The 19,574-nt window shown below is 39.5% G+C and overlaps 1 protein-coding gene across 8 annotated transcripts in view; it reads left to right on the forward strand.

The window, feature by feature from the left end:
* The window catches only part of ACSL6 (acyl-CoA synthetase long chain family member 6), a 108,829-nt gene that overhangs the window by 60,672 nt on the left and 28,583 nt on the right, over nt 1-19,574 (forward strand). For all 8 annotated transcript variants that reach the window (XM_034404429.3, XM_087883655.1, XM_034404398.3 and 5 more), the window contains exons 2-7: nt 8,114-8,334; nt 14,980-15,094; nt 16,234-16,298; nt 17,179-17,280; nt 17,369-17,468; nt 19,170-19,348. In XM_034404429.3, coding sequence (XP_034260320.1) covers nt 8,140-8,334; nt 14,980-15,094; nt 16,234-16,298; nt 17,179-17,280; nt 17,369-17,468; nt 19,170-19,348 — 756 coding nt within the window. In that variant the 5' untranslated portion in view covers nt 8,114-8,139. The remainder of the gene's footprint in view (nt 1-8,113; nt 8,335-14,979; nt 15,095-16,233; nt 16,299-17,178; nt 17,281-17,368; nt 17,469-19,169; nt 19,349-19,574) is intronic.

Below are 19,574 nucleotides of genomic sequence, written 5' to 3' on the forward strand. Positions count from 1 at the left end.
TGTAGTAAAAATCCCCTGGACTAGGTGTCCCTTATTAATATTCCTCAGATGGGTCTAGGACAACTCGGCGTGGCCAGCTCACTGCTGCCAGCTCGCCATTACCAAGTTGCTTCTACTAACTCACTGCCACCAAGTTGCCACAGGACAACTCAACACGGCCAATTTGCCTTGGGGACAACTTGTCGTGGGTGGCCAAAGAGAACCAGGCGGGCAGGTAAACCGGGGTGGGCAGAATGCAGAGCGGTGATGGTAACCGCAGAGGCCAAGGCTTCTCATTTTCACATCCCCCACTGCTGCTGCTGCTGGCCTGCCGAGGTCTATGCTGTTCGGAGTTCAGGCCATTCCGCAGTGGGTGGAATGGGTGGCAAGGAGGCGGCTGACGCGTCTCATTTTCATATCCTCTGCCTCTGCCACCGAGTGTGAAAATGGGATGCGCCCAGCTGCCACCACCTCCCCACTGTCCCAACCTGCCCACTGCCACTGCCACTAAATGGCGCAAACACTGTCACACCAACCTGCCTGAACTCTGAATGGCCCAGAGCTTGGCGTGGCAGTGGCAGCAGCAGGGGATGTGAAAATGGGAAGCCCCCAGCTGCTGCTCTGCATTCTGCCTACCTGCTCGCTCACTCACCCAGCTCTCCCTCCAGCCACCCACAGTGTGTGTTGTCCCTGTGGTGAATTGGCTGTGTTGAGTTGTCCTGCAACCACTTGGCAGTGGTCAGTTGGCAGAGGTGACTTGGTGGTGGTGAGCTGGTGGCAGCGAACTGGCTGCGTCGAGTTGTCCCATTCCATCCTCAGATATGGGAATACCTGTTCCCCATCAAAGGTCTTGATTCATATCATGTTTTTAGATTTGGTTGGGGAGAGATCTACCTTGTTGTTCCACTTTTAGATGAAGAGCTTTTGGTTGTGTCATAATGCAGGGCCTTCCTTCTCTGGGACAATCCCTAAAATTGCTCTCCAGCAAGAAAGTTTATTGATATTTTACTATCTCATCCATCAGGCATACTTATATGTGCTTAGTGGCCACTTTTAGACATGTAATGAGATCTGTCCTTTATATTGTAGTCCCTCTGCTGGTGTATTATTATATGAATAATAACAATTACTTCTTAGGCCATTTTAACAAAAAAGGTACCACATGACATTTGATCACCTGCTATAAATGCAATTCATTCTTAACAAAGTGACCCACATTCCTTAAGGAGAATTAAATAAAAAAGGATAAGAATTATAATAACTTACTTACCTCGGTTAATAAAAGAAATGAAGGATAACCAAGAAATTTTATTTAGAATCATTAGTCCAATATAAGCAAAGAAAAAGCATCTCCCCCCCCCCATACATTTGGTGGAACTTAACTTGTAAAGAAATAAAACTGAGAAACTGGGATTAAATAGTGATTTATTGATGTGATGGTCATAAGTGAAACTTCTGAAACATGACAACTACTGTCATTGGAACTCCTTTCTGCTTCTTAATTTATCTATGATAACCATCAAAGGTTAGGTTTACCAAATTTACCATTCATTTCTGAAATATTTTTTAATTGTATCATAATTTAAACCCTAGGGCTATGGTTTAGGCCAGAGAAATGATTTCATCTGTACTTTGGTTGTTATATATCCAGCGGTGTCAAACTCAAGGCCCGGAGACTGGATCTGGCCTGTGGGATACTTAGATCTGGCCCACTGGGCTGCCCTAGAAACAGCAAAGGACTGGCCTGCAGTGCCTCTGCTAGTGAAAATGGAGCTTGGGAGGGCTGTGTGCAGCCCTCCCAGGCTCCATTTTCAGCTGTAACAGCCTCCTGCCTCCTGTCAGCAAAAATGGACCTTGGGGAGGTTGCCACACCCCCCGAGCTCCGTTTTGACTGGCAGAGGATGGCAGGATGTCGTCACAGCTGAAAACGGAGCTCGGGAGCCCGTTTTTGCTGCCAGAGCGCTCAGGTCACTACAGACGCCCCTGACACGAGTGATGTCAAGCTGGCCATGCCCACTCTGGCCCCTAAGGTAAAACACAACCCTGATGCGGCCCTCAATGAAATCGAGTTTGACACCACTGTTGTATATCTTTTTAATTTTCACTTATGTATAGAGGAATAGTAAGTTTGTTGTAGTATGTTTTGAGAGAAGCCATATTTGTCCTACGCTTGTTATGGTATTAGCATAAATAACATTTATTTCTCTGCTGTTACCTCATTAATTAACAGGTAGATATCATCTTTATTATTCACTGCTTCCAGTATGTCAGCCATTAATTATTATAAGTAAAAATTCTAATTGATGAAATCCAACTATAATAATATAATTAAAACATCAAAGTACAATATAAATTCCATAAATGAGAGCAATGCCCCTATATATTTCATTATATGATTTCTCAGTTGAAAATAAACTATTAGGAAAGAAAGGCTTGAGTATAGAAATGAGAGGGAAGACTCCAAATATTTGGTGCATCCTGCAGAAAGCTCTTGCCCTACTCAGTTCCAACAGCTTATCTTCCCAGGTAGTACCTGCAATAAATCTTTGGAGGTCCAGGCTTGTAACATATGGAGAAACTGCTCCTTCAAACAGATAGGCTAATATCTCCAAGCTATTTAAGGATTCGTGTTAGGCTTCAATGTGGAGAAGACTGCAACCCAAAAGGCACGTTTAACAGAACCTATGAACTGCTGATAAATAGTGTTGATGTTTGCTAATTGCAAGAAAATGATTCAAATGCAGTAATAGGAAAGTGGAGCGTAGCATGTAGGAAAGTGGAGCTTAGCATGATGGAAAGAATTCAATGATGACACACATCTGTGAGGTTCAATCTGCCCCATCAGCATATTAGGACCTATGTTGAATAGGTTCTTCTTCTGTCTGTCATAAAGACAGACAGGATCAGTAGTACCCATTACAATATGTTCATGGTTTGTTATGCCTTGTTAATTTTTTTTCTCTTTCTCTATTCAACTCAAAAGAAGCACAGGAGCAGAAAGTTCAATTAATTTTAGATTTAACAAAAATGTGTACACTGTGTTTCCTAATCTAAAGATTTTAAAAATAAGGACATCACAGAAGTATATAATAAAGAATTTGACCAAATTACTTGACAACCTTTGTTGCTTCCTTTTTTCAAGGAATCATTTCAAAAACAAAATGAACATTTATTAACTATCCTCTGTACAAAGTTCTATAGTTATTCTCACATTGAAGCTCTACATATCCTATTTTTCGTACTATGAAACGCACCTTTTTCCCCCAAAAAAGAGGGTGAAAATCTGGGTGCGTCTTATACTCCGAATGTAGCCCCGCCCACCCATCGGCCCCCACCCTTCAAACATTTTCAGGCGGTTTCAGGTAGTGGGGATCCTCACTTCTACTTGGATTTTGATAACGAGTAGCACATTTTTATCCATTTAAAACAAACCCTATCACCCTATGCGCATTTAACTGGAGTGAGTGGCGTGGGAGATGATTTTCATGGGGGCAGAAGAGGGACTTGGCACTGAAGGCTCCATTCCCGAGACGCCCCTGTCTTCTTTCCTATAGCCATAGGTATTGAAAGCCTGGCTTTCTCACAGCAAGGCCCCATAGAGATACAGCACTTCAGTCCTCCTGGGCACTGCCATCTCGTAAACATGGTGCCGGGCTTCCCAGAAAGCCCCTGTGCCTTTGCTTTCTCGGTTGGAGCCTGATTCCACAAGCGGAATGGAACCGGCCGAAAACCGCCGTTCCAAGTGACGGGGATTGCCAAAAACAAGCACCGCGTTTTCCATCTCCGTACACTGGGAGATTGGCAGCGTTGGGAGATAGGGTGTTCTTTGGAACTGGCTGAAAATTGCCGCCCTCATGTTTTCATGAGGGTGTGCGGCTCTGCAAATTGCATCGGGGAGGAAAACGCCCGAAAACACAATGCATGGAGGCATTGCTCTTTTTCCTTCTTTGGAAGGAAAGACTTCCTTCTTCAGCCTATATTACCTTTCTATTTTGTAGGAAGCGTGGCTTTCTTTCCCAGTTACTTAGAGGCTTTGGTTTAAGGTGGCGCTGCTTTACGCTGCTGTGGTCCACCAGCAGCCTGAGGAGCTGGCAGCAGAGTCAGACAGCGATGAGGCTGAGGTAGAACAGGCCAGTCCTGGAGGCTGAGGAAGGCCCAGATTAGGGCTCTGCATCGGAGGCATTGATGGGGCCAGGGCCATTGGGGAGTGATGTGCGGACTCCGAAGCCTCCAGAGGCTGACAGTAGATAGGCAGAGGAACAGGAGGAGCCTGTTCCTAGTGCACATATGAGAAGTGCTGCCAGAAGGTAAGAGCAGCTACAGCAAAGAGGACGACTCGGGAGTAGGCTGAGAGATTATTGGCCGCTCCCATAAGGCTTAAAAGATCAGCAACGGCTCTTGGGCTCTTTGTTGGAAAACAATGTTGATAGACTTGTTCTTGTCTTGCTGCACTTATCTCTGGTCAGCGTCTTCTGCTTCTGGACTTTTGCCAAAAGAAGCCTTTGGCAGTTTGCCTAATTATACCAAGGTTGGTGATTACACTGAAGAATTTGTGTTAAGAAGAATTTGTTTTGATTTAGTTTAGACTACGCTGAGAATGAGTTAATTCTCAGTTGTTCTAATAAAGTCTGTTTGTTTTGGAACTGTTTGCTTCTAATACTACCTACATGGGCCTGGGTCACAACATCCGCCACCCTCTTCCTCCTGCAAGCGAAAGGTGCCTCAGAGATTCGGCTGGGAAAGAGGGCATCGATTACTGAGAAGTTCTTTTCCGGAAAACTTATTCCTGCAATCCTCAGGGCTACTCACTTTCCCTGAAGGGACCCCTCACATGCTCTGGGGGGAGGGTCGGGGCTCAGCCTGAGGAACGAACCTTCCCCCACCATCCTTGCGCCTTCCCTCTGCCTTCCCTCCTCCCTCCTCAGCTGCCTTCTCCTGGCAGAAAGCGAAGCTGATCTGTTTTGGATGATCAAAAGGCCAAGCGGCTGTGGGGAACTGAGACATTTCTCCTTCATGCCGCCTCCCCCCCAGCTACTCAGTGCAGTTCAGTTTAAGAGAGCAAGGGAGGGAACCAATCACGACTGCGGATGGAGCCCCTCTGGGCACGAAGACCGTTTGGGAGGAGAAGGTGGCTGAGGAGGGAAGAGTGCAGGTGCAAGGGAAAGTGCAAGGATGGGGGGGGGGACTGCAGGAAAAGCAGCCCTTCTCCCCTTCTTCCAGCAACAGGAGTGTGTGTCTTCTCAACTTGCCCAGAGTTTTCTTCCCCTTTAGCCACCAAGAGCTCTGAGTCCTTCCAGGGTCTGCCTGGAAGTGGCTCCAGCAGTTCTGACGGCTGCCTTCACAACTTGTGTGAGGACTGGAGATCCTCACTCTCTACAGCAGCAGATGTCTCCTTAATCTCCTGAGATTTCTGCCCCCTGGCTGCTGTGCGGCAGAGGGTGAGGGTGGTCCATGCAGACCACCTGCAGGTGTGCTGAGTGGGCTTTCATCTTCAAGGAACTGGTGGCTTGCTGGGCGCTGCGCAGGAAGTGTAAGGCAAGGTGCTGCCATCCGAAAACACTGTTGTGCGATCTCCGCTGCCTGGAACCGCCCGAAAACGCGATGCTCTTTTTTTGCCACCACATGCCCCATTTTTGAAGCAGAGATCTCCAGGCAGCGGAGATAGCAGCAACAGTGTTTTTGGGTGGCAGCACCTTGCCTTACACCCCCTGTGCAGCGTCCACTTCACCAACGGAGTCCCGATCTCCGTGCTTCCCCGGGCCGCTTGCGGAATCAGGCTTCGACCAAGGCAGCAAAGACGCAGGAGGCTTTCCAGGAAGCCCGGCACCCTGTTTACGAGATGGCAGCGTGCAGGAGGACTGAAGTGCTCTGTCTCTACGGGGCCTTGCTGCGAGAAAGACAGGCTTTCAAAGCCCATGGCTATAGGTAGGAAGATGGGGGCGTCTTGAGAGTGGAGCCTTTGGTGCTTCTTCTGCCCCCATGAAAATCATCCCCCACGCCACCCACTCCAGTTAAATGCGTGTAGAGTGATAGGGTTTGTTTTAAACAGATAAAAAGAGCTGTGCTACTCGTTATCAAAATCTGAGTGGAAGTGAGAATGCCGCTGATCCTGATGCTGATAAGCAAAGGCAGAATTCTTTTTTTTTCTTGTTTTCCTCCCCAAAAATTAAGGTGTGTTTTATAGTCCGATGTGTCTTATAGTACTTTCTACGCAGTCTAGGAAAACTGTCACATTTTGTCATCGTTTTGCAGTATTTTTACCAGGATTTAATATTCAAAATGAAAAACATCACATTACATAGACCATGGCATCAAATAAATGAATTTGTTTTGACAGCATCTTCTCTTAGTAAGAGTTTGTTGTCACAGGAGGGGTGTTACTACACATACACAATAATCTAGAGCTAGTATATACATTATTTTAGTCAGAAAGACTGGCAGTTGTACGCTAGGTATTGGAAAGAAAAAGAGACGCTGACTATTGAAGAATGAACTTTAAAATTTACTGAACTGGCAGAGATGGTGAAATTAACAGCACTGACAGAGATGGATTAGAAAATTTATAAGAGATTGGAAGTGGTTTGTGGACTTTCTGCACATTAAATATAATAATTGATGCTAAACAGAGGACTTCAAAGATTAGTTTTATTCTTGGGGTTACTTGTTGACCGTTTTATATACAGTGAACAGATAATGGGGTTATCGGATTGTTAGACAAATGGATTTCCACATAGGTGATTTTTTTAATGAAACATAGTATGGTATTTTTATTAAACATAAATGAGAAAGTTTCTAATTACTTGTAGACCTGTTATATAAGGGGGGGAGAATGTACCAGATATATCAGACATATTTTTTGGCATTCAACCAGGGTGGACAATTTATATTTAACCTTAGTGCTAATAATTTATTTGTCATTTGTTATATTTTGTACACATGGTTTTTATATTGTCAGTGTTTGATGTTTGTTTGTTTTTTCTTCCTTTTTCTTTTCCCCCAATTTTGTACAATATTTTAAATTTGGACATAAATAAAAAAAAGACTGGCAATTAAGTGGCAAATGTCCTATTTCTTTCTTTTCTTGGAAATAGTGTGAAGCAGAATATATTCTGGTAATCAGAGGTTCATTGACTAGACTGCTGCAATGTGCTTTATAAAACAGAAAAAATACAATTGTTTCAAATGGCAGAAGCCTGTGTGGTAGTGTGTAAGGACCACTTCAACCTTGTGACCCTTATTGTGGTCATTGTGTCCCAGGGGTTTCTTAGTTCCCTGGTTTGCTCAGAACATTTCCTTAGGGTAGAACTAACCCATTCTATCTGCACATTTTTGTTAGGGATGCTTGGTGTTCCCCACATACGGGAAATGAGAACTGTGGGAATCTTCAGACAATATTTTCCCATTCTTTTAGAGCTGCCAAGATAGGACTGTTCGACGGGGCTTTTGAAGTACAGTGCTGTATTGCCATGATTGATTATTCTAGTGCATGTGATTGTTACTTCATTGCTTTTATTAATTGGCAGTTGTAATTATATATTTGTTTTATATTTATGTATATCAACACAGCTTGCTCCAGATTTAGTAGTGTACATGTGCAATAAATAAATAAATTAATAAACAAACAAACAAGACTCTCACTTTACAGTGGCTTCAAACCTCATAGGAAGTGTTTGAAAGAACCAATCAGATCACAGAACACTCACAACTTTTGGAGGCAAGCTGTTCCACTAATAGTTGATTGTTCTCACTGTCAGGAAATTTCTCCTTAGTTCTAGGTTTCTTCTCTCCTTGGTCAGTTTCCATCAATTGCTTTTTGTCTTGTCGGAATAGATGTCAGAATAGAAAGTTGTATCCCTTTTGAAAGTTTCTGTAGAAAATCTATGTAATCACTAAGAGTCGACACCAAGTTGATGGAACGTAATCAATCCATTTTAAAAGTAATGTTTAAGTCAGCCCGTCGGCTTCTGTTTAACTAATTTAAGTCTGGGAACATTTTAACAATTGCACTGTGATTTATTGTCCTGAGATTATAAATTGAATTTTGGCCTTCAACCTTATGGAGCATTCTTTCTCTGCTCTGCAACTGTTACACCTTGTCAACTTAATTTCATTATTTCTTCTCTGGATTCTGCAGAGGTGGCCATTTCAGTCTTTGAAAAGATGCAAGCACAAGAGATTCTAAGGAATTTACGCCTTCCAGAATTTGAAGACTTCAGCCAGTTTTTCCGAAGCCTGCCAGCTTCTACTTTGGTGGGCATTGGTGCCTTTGCAGCTATCATTGCATATTGGTTTGTCAATCGTCCCAAAGCGGTGAAACCACCATGTGATCTCCTAATGCAATCAGAAGAAATTGAGGTGAGGATTATCTTGATAGAATTACATTTTATAACGTGCCTTTTCTCAGCAGTGTTTTTATTAACAGATGCTGTTCCATTATTGCATTGATCTTTTGACAATATCCATAATAGGGGTGGGTTCTACTTACCTTTATCACCGGTTCGCAACGGGATCGCGCTCGCTTTGCTTGCGCACGCGCCTTGCTTCTGCGCATGTGCAGATTGCTGATGATGACATCCAGGGCAGTGGGCGGGGCCTCCCGCCAGTTTTAGTACCGGTTCTTGTGAACCGGTCCAAACCGGGAGCAACCCACCACTGATCCATAAATAGATTTGTAAATATTCTGGCCTGTCCATCTAATAATTAGTACAATGGCTGACCCAGAAAGGCTTTTCTGGACCTTAATTGCGAAAGACATGCTGTTCTACAAAAGTTCATGTTTGGGTACATGAAAAGAGTCTGCAAGTGATTCGTAGTATGCATTTTATAGGATGTATTCTTTGTGTGATGATGTTTTTGTCTGTTTAATAGATGACTTGATTCTTTAGTCAAACATTGTCTTAGCAAGATTTTCAGGAGAAAAACTTGTCAGGAGAAGAGTGAGGTTAACTCTGTGAAACTATGAATTAAAGTTATGTTTATTATCTGTTTATTAGAAGAAATCATATTAGTGAATATGGTAATCCAAATAATATTTCAGCATTTATTATTCAGCATATTTTAGCTTGGTGTTGGTTAATAATCCAGTTAATTATAGCAAAATATGGTGAATTGAAATCTGATTCAGGAAGAAAAAAACCTTTGAAGAAGATATTCTTTGAAAAAAATGGCACTTATTAATGACATTTTTACTGGGTAGGTTTCCTGAATAACATGGATGATGCAATCAATTCTCTTAAGATTTTTTGTTGTTGTTTTTTTGTTATTTATTTGTTTGAAATATGCTGTGTAATCCTTGGAGACATATTTGTAAAAGCACAGACAAAACAAACTAATTAAGCTATTGAGATTCCTTTTATAGTATCTGAGAATCTTCGTTATTGCCTCATTTCATTCAGGTATTTCATTTCCTATGGAAATGGTACACATACATTATTTGATTGTGCTTGGGAAGGTTAACTTGGTTATTTAAAAATGTTATTTTGAGATGTTCCTTCCTTGTGAAGTAATGAAGTAATTGTAGTTTGTATGTTGTTGAGCTATTGCTGTATTAATTGGGTGTTTAATCCAGGATATATCTGGCATTTTTCTTGAGGAAAAACATTAAGCATTCAATAAGATGGAGATGGCTCAACTAGAAAGGACAATTAGCAAAAAGAACAAAACCATATATAGATTTAAAACAATAACAACCAATTTAATAATATTTCATCTCAGCAATCAAATTAATATTTATTTGCTTTCTGCCTTTCCTCCAGGAATTCATGGAAGTTTATCTTAAATTCCTGGAGCTTATTATATCTCTCCTCATTTTATTCCTACACTGAGAGATTGATTGGGCCGAGAGTAACTGGCTACATTCACCTAGAGCAGCGGTTCTCAACCTGGGGGTCGCGACCCCTTTGGGTGTCGAACGGCCATTTCCCAGGGGTCGCCAAAACCCTCTCTCGTCCCCCCCACCTTCACTCACCCTCTGCCTCTGCTGGATCGCCCGGTCGCCATTCGCTTACCCCGCCCACTCCCAATCTATTGCTGCCTCTGGAGTCCCAGCTGGTGGCTAGAGGGAAAAAAAACTTTAAATTCTTGCCGAGGGGCTTCAAAGAGCTAGCTGCAAAGAGGTAAATTCCTGGAGCAGATTTTTTTCCCCCTAGCTATACTGAAAAGAGAAAGCGAAAGCAGGGTCTTAGCTGCAACGTGACAAAATGAGGCAGAGAGGTTTCTTTTTCTTTTTCCTCACCAAAAAAGGTAGGTACAAAACTGCAAACAATGGGAAATTTAGGGCAAGAGGAGGTTCAAGATTTTAAAACACAAAAGAAAAAAAGCTCTATTTAACTAGGGAATTGTAATAATTGAGATACTATTAATTGTATATTGTGTTGAAAGCAGAAATGGTTAAGTTGTGGTTTGGAGGAATATATGGGGGAAATTATTTGGTTTATTATTATTGGTAAATATAATTAATTGATTTGTAAGAAATTGGATTGCATGGAAATAATTGGAATATTCATGTTCATATTGATAAATATACAAAAAAGATAGCTTTATAACTAATTGATTTATATTAAAATGTTGAATTTGTATTAAACAACTGTATTACATAATTAACCAATGTGAGGATGGATATAAAAATAGATGACAATGGGAAGGGGTATAAAATAAAATAGAAGGGAAAAATTGAATTTGATTAAGAGATGAGGATGAAGGGTAATATTGGTTTTTTTAAAAAATAGTTGAGGAATAAATATGGTAAAAAGGAAATATAGAAATTGTAAATTTAATTGAAATGACTAAACACTGTGTTGGAAGAAATATCCTTCTGGGTTCTGCTCCAAGTGGGGAAAAAGACACTGGAAACATGGAGACTGTTTGGAAAGATGTTTTAATAATGGACAGGATCACATGGCTTGATGGGGCCCATTGTGTTAGTTTCTGTTGCTATTGTGTTGCAAATGTCCTTTGACAAAGGATTGACTTTCTGCCTCTGGCCCATTAACAAAGGGTGGGGGGCAGGAAGGTGGGAGCTGCTTTGTCTGTAAAATATGCTTCTCCATTTCTCATCCAGGGAAATATAATATTCTGCCTTTTTAATATTTCCCAAAATATTTCATTCTTCTAGGAAAGGGGTGGCTGCTAACCTCCTACAACTGTTTAAATTTGTGGACCGGCCAAATACTTTGTTCAAAGAAAATATGTTGTATGTTTGTATGTGTGTTTCTAATTATTGCTATTTATTCCTATTTGTTCTCTTTTATTCTTTAAAGTTTAACAATTCATTCTTTATCTTAATATCTTTATATTTGTTTGGGGTTGGCTTTCTTCCCTTTCATCTTTTTTATTGTACAGCAATCTTTCTCCTCAAACCTACCACCTCTGTCTTTTCTTTCTTACTTACTTTCTCTTCCCCCCCTTCTTCTTCTCCCTACTTCCTCTTTCTCCTTCTCCTCCTCTCTTCCTCCCTCTCTTACCTTCACTCCTATTCTAATTTCCCTTCCGTTCCTTCATCCCTCTCTATTGCTGTATCCTTTTATGCATATGGACTACTCAGAGGGCTGAAAAAGTTATTTTTGACTGGTACTCGCACTTTTGACCAGTCCTCGAACTTACGACTGTCCTCACAATTTATGTTTTTGCCCTATCTTGTCACCATGGTGAAGAGAAGCAGTTGTGAAATGAGTGACACGGTTGTTAAGAATGGTACAATGGGCATAAATGATGACCAGTCATAACTGCGAAGACCGGTCAAAAGTGCGAGGACCTGTCAGAAATCACATTTTTCAGCCCTCTGGGTAGTCCTTTTGTGCACAGGGACTACTCAAAGGGCTGAAAAAGTTATTTTTGACTGGTCCTCGCACTTTTGACCAGTCCTCGAATTTACGACTGTCCTCACATTTTACGTTTTTTGCCCTATCTTATACCATGTTGAAGAGAAGCAGTTGTGAAATGAGTGACATGGTTGTTAAGAATGCTGCACAGGCATAAATGTGAGGATGGTCATAAGTGTGAGGACCAGTCAAAAGTGCGAGGACCTGTCAGAAATGACGTTTTTTCAGCCCTCTGAGTAGTCCCTATACACATAGCCATGGCCACCCAGTCACATGACAAGCTAGCCATGCCCACCCGGTCACATGACCTCCAAGCCACGCCCACAAAATAAGCCACGCCCACAGAACCGGTAGTAAAAGAAATTTAGAACCCACCCCTGGTTGGGGGTCACCACAACATGAGGAACTGTATTAAAGGGTCGCGGCATTAGGAAGGTTGAGAACCACTGACCTAGAGGTTTTTGTGTTTGAGTGGCAGTTTGAACCCAGGTTTTTCTGTCCTCAGTTCTTAACTACGGCATTGCACTATAGGATATATCCTTATATGTTTTAATTATAACTTATAAAGGCGTCTTTTTTATTTTAGTGCCTATATTAGTGAAGTGCAAAATATTTCAAATTTGAATAGTTTAAATTTGAAATTACCCAAATTCAGTCATTTTGAAGGAATTATTTTGAGTTCTAAATGTTCATTTGCATTCAAAATGGCCTTCTAGAAGTGTTTTAAGCCTGGCAATGTTTTCAACACAAATCAACTGATTCAAATTCAAAAAAGGCATTTCCAGTTTGAAAGGCTTCACATTTTGTACACCCTTTAACACCTAAGTTGATTGGCCATTTTAAAAACAAAATGCTAGATCACAGAGGTTTTATCTATAACAACTTTTCTGGACATTTTCTTCTTTTGTAGTCATATTTGAATTTGTTTTAAGTTTAAAGTTTCAAATTATTTGATACTGAATTTTTTCATTTCCGGTATATTTCATATCTGCAATTGTTTCTTGCAGGAATATTGTACAGTTTTTTAAATGAAAAGTATCTGAAGGGATAACATTCATTTTTAGAAGCACTATTCAAATTCTGGATACTCCACTGAAATTGTTTTGCATTCCTTACTAATTTTTTGCACATTCAATACTTGCAACCGTATTATATTTATTAAGTCATATTTGAATTTAAGTTTCTTAATAGTATTAGAATTCCACCTTTTGAAAATTTAAGTTTATCTGGCCTTCAGTTATTGATAGATTGAGGAATTCCTTGGCTGAACAATTCTTGTGACTCTCCATGCCACAATGCTTATTCTTTAAAGCCCAGGCTGTAGACATGGAATGTTCAAGGAGGGATTCTTTTGAGAGACAGAATCTTTTGGGCATCAAAACTGAGATTGGTCTATGCTTCAGCTTGGTTACTTTTTTCTCTCCTGAGCTATACAATCTTCTATGTAAAATTGAATATTCAAACAGAATGATTTTTTTTTAAAAAAATATTCTATTATCATGGATAAATTTAATGGTCTTCATATTTTATAAATTAAAGATAAGCCTACAGTGTCAACCAACATTTGGGGGGAGCATTTCCCTGGTGTGGATGTGAGTGTGGATAAACACAGATATATTCCAATTCATACATATGTGCCCATTCACAGATGGATGGTGAATTCAGTTTATCTTTGTACTGTTGGAATAAATGTCCATCTGGGTTCAGTTCCAAGTGGGGAAAAAGACACTGGAAACATGGAGACTGCTTGGAAAGATGTTTTAATGGTGGACAGGAATCACATGGCTTAAGTTCCTGAGCAGAAAAGGCGATCACATGCTTCAAGATGTTGGGTGAAGAAGAAAAGGAGAAAAAGAGCCAAGATGCTGAGAGTGCCTTGGTTTTATGCCCTCTGTTGTGCCCCACCCAGGGTTTCCTGATCCTGTATAAGAAATATATTCTGATTGGTTTCAGACTCCCCAGGGGGCGGGAGTCTTAGCTAACTTTGTAGGTTGTCTCTCAAGCTTGAACCTTGCCAGGTGGTGAGTTTCTGTTGCTAGATGGGTCCTATTGTGTTACAGATGAGAGTCCATTGACAAAAGTGGTTGGGTGGGTGAATGAGCTTGGCTGAGGCCTTAATGGCCCATTGACAAAGGTGGGGGGAATGATTTCCTGCCTCTGGCCCATTGACAAAGGTGGTGGTGGGGATGCAGGAAGCTGCTTTGTCTTTGAAACATGTTTCTCCATTTCTCATCCAGGGAAATATAATATTCTGCCTTTTTAATATTTCCTAAAATATTTTATTTTTCTAGGAGAGGGGTGAGTGCCAACTTCCTACAGTACTTTGGGGGTTTGCCTGAGGCACAGTAAGGAAAAATATTTACAGATCTGCTTGTCATAAGTATTTTAGCAGTGCATTTCCAGCATTTAAAACAAAGGAATTGTACATATATTCTGACACTGAACCTAATAATTAATAAAATATTATTGATGTGTTACATAGTCTCCTCACTCAGATTTTACAGAATAATATTGTAAAGTACCTTACATTGAGTTGCTTGCAGCCTACGTTTTGACACCAGGAGCAACATTTAAGCTCAGAATTACTAATTACTTCATTTCATTTTGTCCGAGGACTAAAAAATATTAAGCAAGGTTCTGTTATTTCAAAGTGCAATTTTAATGGCTTCTGTAAACTTCCGGAAACTGGAATCAGGATCTAGCTACAGATATAATACACTTGTATTGTATGCAGATCGTCCTTGACTTATGACCACAATTTAGCCCCAAATTTATGTTGCCAAGTGAGAAATTGGTTAAGAAGTTTTGCTCCATTTTATGATTTTTCTTGCCACATTTCTTAAGTGAATAACTGCAGTTGTTAAATTAGTAACATGGTTGTTAAGTGAATCTGGCTTCCTCATTGACTTTGCTTGTCATTAGGTTGCAAAAGGGGATCATGTAACCTCAGGACACTGCAACCGTCATAAATATGAACCAGTTGTCAAGCATTTGAATGTAAATCATGTGACAATGGGAATGCTATAACGGTCATAAGTGTGACGAATGGTCATAAGTCACCCTTTTCAGTGCTGTTGTAACTTCGAACGGTCACTAAATGAACTGTTGTAAGTCAAGGACTACCTGTATTATTTCACATTTATAGATTCTTGATATGAATTTTATCTATATTTCATTGTAGGGCTGGAATGGTGCACGGAGATCTGTAATTGGTGACAAGACCCATTTGCTAACTCATTACTATGATGATGCAAGGACCATGTATGAAGTTTTTAGAAGGGGTTTTAATATATCTGGTAAGTTTTTGAAAGAAAATATTTGATCATACTGATTTTATTTTAAGCAATAATATTGTTACAATTCTTTATGAAACTACAGCTACTACGGAGGACAGATGTAGATGCTTGGATAAAGTAACTATATTTAGATGATACTTCAGTCTTTGGGGCAGTTAAACTTTGTTGTTGAGTGTGCCTGAACTTACAATGGGGACAGTTACAGGGACTAACCTTAGTTTAGAAGGACTAATAGGACCTTCAATACACGTAATATTTTACTGCTGTAATAGCATAAATATTGAATACACAGTTTAAATCATAATTAGGAAACAGGTCACTTTATGTTTTCAGTTGTAGGGCCACAAAAGTTTTCTTGGAATATTTCATAATTGAGTGGTTACTTTAGCTAATTTACAGAATTTTTAATATACTATTTGGGCAATATATGTTCAGATAGAAAGCCCACAAGTGCAGGAAAATATTTATTATTTATTCTTAATAGGCGACTGTCAATATTAAAAACTGCTGACTCTGAACAGCTTACATACCCATCATCTGTAAATCAAATTAATAAATAGCAGTTACACCTTAACTTTTGTAGGAAGAGAGCTGTGTGATTCCATGGAGTCTGACAGCACCTTTTCCAACTAATTTCACACATCTGATGAATGAGATATCACTGAAAAAAGCTTGTGCCTTTTAATAAAATTTATAACTAGTAAAAGTCCTTACCACTCCTTTTGACATAAAGCAGTTCTACCATGGCTTTCATGAATATTGATTATGTTATGGGACATATCAAACCAATGGGATACTATTTAGAATGGAAGCCAATTTTGATTAACTCATTGTAATATAGAAAAAAGCTAAATGTTAAGAAAGTAGGTGTCCTTCATGTTGCGTCAGGGTCTTACATCAAAAATAAAATTGTCATTGCTGGAATTGTAAAAATATGAAATCCCATTTGTCAAGATAACTGTGCTTTGTGTTTGATGATCCTTGATACAAATTCTTGGATGGCTGACACAGCATTGGTTTATTTTTAAATATGCTGTCCTGCTGAGATATACATAGGCCAACAGGAAATGCATTATGAAGCAGCTTTGAAAATGGCTTATCACACTTAACTACTCCTGATGTCATTTTTTTTTCTCTAGAAAATGGCCCCTGCTTAGGATTTAGGAAACCTAATCAGCCTTATCAATGGTTATCCTATAAAGAGGTAAGATGGATATCATTACTTTTTTTCTTAATTGAACAAATATGGAATGTAATGTGAAATATTATTTCTACTGCATCCTGATCTGGATAGCTAAGGAAGAGAATTACCTGATTAGAGATGATTACACTAACACATTAACAGAACAGAATATTATAGGGGCTGCTGATGTGCCTTCCCCATTCCCAAGTTACTCAAAATATACTGTATAGGGTATATAGTAATCCTCATCTATTGTTTAGTTTGTAAGAAGCACTTTTTTGAGTGGACTGTGCCTGCAGTAGTGACATTTAATCGACTTTTGAAGTTACAATGGCACTGAAAAAAGGGATTTATGACTGTTTTTCACACAACCATTGTACCATCTCCATGGTCACATGATCAAAATTCAGACACTTAGCAACTGACTTGTATTCATTATGGTTGCAATGTCCCGGGGTTATGTGATCACCTTTTACGACCTTCTGACAAGCAAAGTCAATGAGGAAGCCAGAGTCATTTACCAACCATGTTACTACCGTAATTTAACAACTGCAGTGATTCACTTAACAACTGTGGCAAAAAAGATTGTAAAATGGGGCAAAATTCCCTTAACAACAGAAATGTTGGGCTCCATTGCGATTGTAAGTTGAGGACGACCTGTGCTGTTGTATAATCCATTTCTGAAACACCTAGAAATGAAGTAATTGGAAATCAGTGGGGCAGGGGCTCTCTTAAACAAGAAGTAAAGCTGGGACTGCTTTGAGATTAGACAACAACTAAATTAATTGATAATACAATTCTCAATTTTGCATTAAGTTGAAAGGGAGTGGAAAAAATAGCTTGTGGAAATGTCTCACTGAATTCCACCTGGCAATTTAATGTGCTTTATCTCCACTTTCAGGTTTCTGAAAGAGCAGAAGCATTGGGATCAGGATTACTCCAAAAGGGATGCAAATCATCACCAAACCAATTTATTGGTGTCTTTGCCCAAAACCGTCCAGAGGTGAGAGTTCAAGAAACGGAATCTTATTTCCAGACTCTAGTTGTATTCACATTTCTTCCTGTTGATATATTTTATCATCTTCTTCCAGTGGATCATTTCTGAGCTGGCTTGCTATACCTATTCCATGGTTGTGGTTCCCCTGTATGATACATTAGGCCCTGGATCCATTCGTTATATTATTAATACAGGTAAAGAGAATAGATTTGTTTTAAAAATTCTTCAAATACTTTTTGGTTTCTTAAGCATGAGTCTGGTTGTTCAAAATATGTATTTCAGTAGCAAAAGTCCCTTTAAATTTGATTCCACAATGAAATATTAGAAGAAGAGTTAAGAAGATCGTACAGGAATAAAATTTAATTTATTGGATTTTTACAATTTGCCATTTTACTACATCTCTGCACTTAATAGCTGCAGGATCACATGGATCTCATGGATTCTAGAAAACCATGTAGCTTTCTTTCTCTGTTTCTTCACTGAAAAGGTCCTCATTCCAAAATCTAAAGAAATAACATTTTATTCAAAATATTTTGTTTTTAAATTAAAGAAAAAAGCCTATGTAATTAGAATTGTAGCAGAGAATTAAGGTTCAAGTATCAAATTTAGATCTTAAAATCCAGATGAGATTTCCACTACGGGAATTAACTGTTTACAAATTCTGTTTTGAGCCTTTTCTGCAGCTTTTGAAGTTTAGAAGTTGAGAAAGTCTGATTGACAATCTAGGGATAAATATCTTATGTTTTACAGGGTTAAATTAAAATGTAATTCCTGTAACAATTCACACAACTAATGTGATACCAGAAATATTTCTTTTCTGACTTTAAAATACAGCACTAGCACTTAGACTTATATACTGCTTTACGGTGCTTTACAGCCCTTTCTAAACGGTTTACAGCATCAGCTGCCCCCAATAATTTGGGTAAAAATTATTTAAGCTATGAACCAGTATTTTAGAACGGAACAGTTTTGAATTGGTTTTAATTTAGTATGATTTTTGCAGCTCATTTTGATTACAGTTTATAGATTCAGGAATTAGTCAATTCCTCAGTCTAAGTCTCTTCTAAATTTTACTATTTTAAAGCTAGAGTAATCCAGACAAGAGGGGGAAAGAACTAGGGCTGGGAAATTGGGAAGGTATTGATTCAGAATTTAAAAATTCTGTACCCCTCTATACACAATGGAAATAAGAATACATTTGCAGTGGTTGGCAATTGTTGTTGTTAGTTGTGAAGTCGTGTCCGACCCATCGCAACCCTATGGATAACGTTCCTCCAGGCCTTCCTGTCCTCTACCATCCTCTGGAGTCCATTTAAGTTCACGCCTACTGCTTCAGTGTCTCCATCCAACCACCTCATTCTCTGTCATCTCTTTCTTCTTTTGCCCTCAATCTTTCCCAGCATTAGGCTCTTCTCCATTGAGCCCTTCCTTCTCATTAGGTGGCCAAAGTATTTGAGTTTCATCTTCAGGACCTGGCCTTCTAAAGAGCAGTCAGGGTTGATCTCTTCTAGGACTGACCAGTTTGATCGCCTTGCAATCCAAGGGACTCGCAGGAGTCTTCTCCAGCACCATAGTTCAAAGGCCTCAATTCTTTGGCACTCAGCCGTCCTCATGGTCCAACTTTCACAGCCATACATTGCAACTGGGAAAACCATAGCCTTGACTATACGCACTTTTGTTGGCAGGGTGATGTCTCTGCTTTTTAGTATGCTATCTAGATTTGCCATAGCTTTCCTCCTCAGGAGGGTTGGCAATTAGAGGGTTGTAATTTTCAGGAATTGATATATATTCTTCTTTGAATAAATGTCACACAATTTAGGTGGCTTGTGATTTGTAAATAAAAATGTGTTTATATTTTAATATAATTACCTGTATCATTTGATTTAATTTATTAGCTGATATTTCTATAGTAGTTTGTGATAAACCTGAAAAAGCCAGAGTCCTGCTAGAACATGTAGAAAGAAAACAAACAACGGGCTTGAAATCAATTATCTTGATGGACCCCTTTGAAAAGGATCTTCAAGAAAGAGGAAAAAGATGTGGAGTTCAAATCCAGGCTATGCTGGAAGTAGAGGTGCGGTTCTTTTCCAGTGTTTTATTTGATCTTATCTTATACTTTTGTGAAATGAAAAACTATTTTAAGGGGTGAGAATAAATGGTACTTTTTAATATGCTGAAGAAAGACTATTTTAAAAAAGCGAAGACAAGACAAAGTTAATAAGTACCACAATTTGATTTTTTAAAATGTCTTGGTAACTGTATGGGGAAGTCCCTGCAATTTTCTTATCAAAGCTTTTTAG

The sequence above is a fragment of the Pantherophis guttatus genome, chromosome 2 (assembly GCF_059756535.1).
Source record: "Pantherophis guttatus breed Tessera chromosome 2, ASM5975653v1, whole genome shotgun sequence".
Classification (NCBI taxonomy): Eukaryota; Metazoa; Chordata; class Lepidosauria; order Squamata; family Colubridae; genus Pantherophis; species Pantherophis guttatus.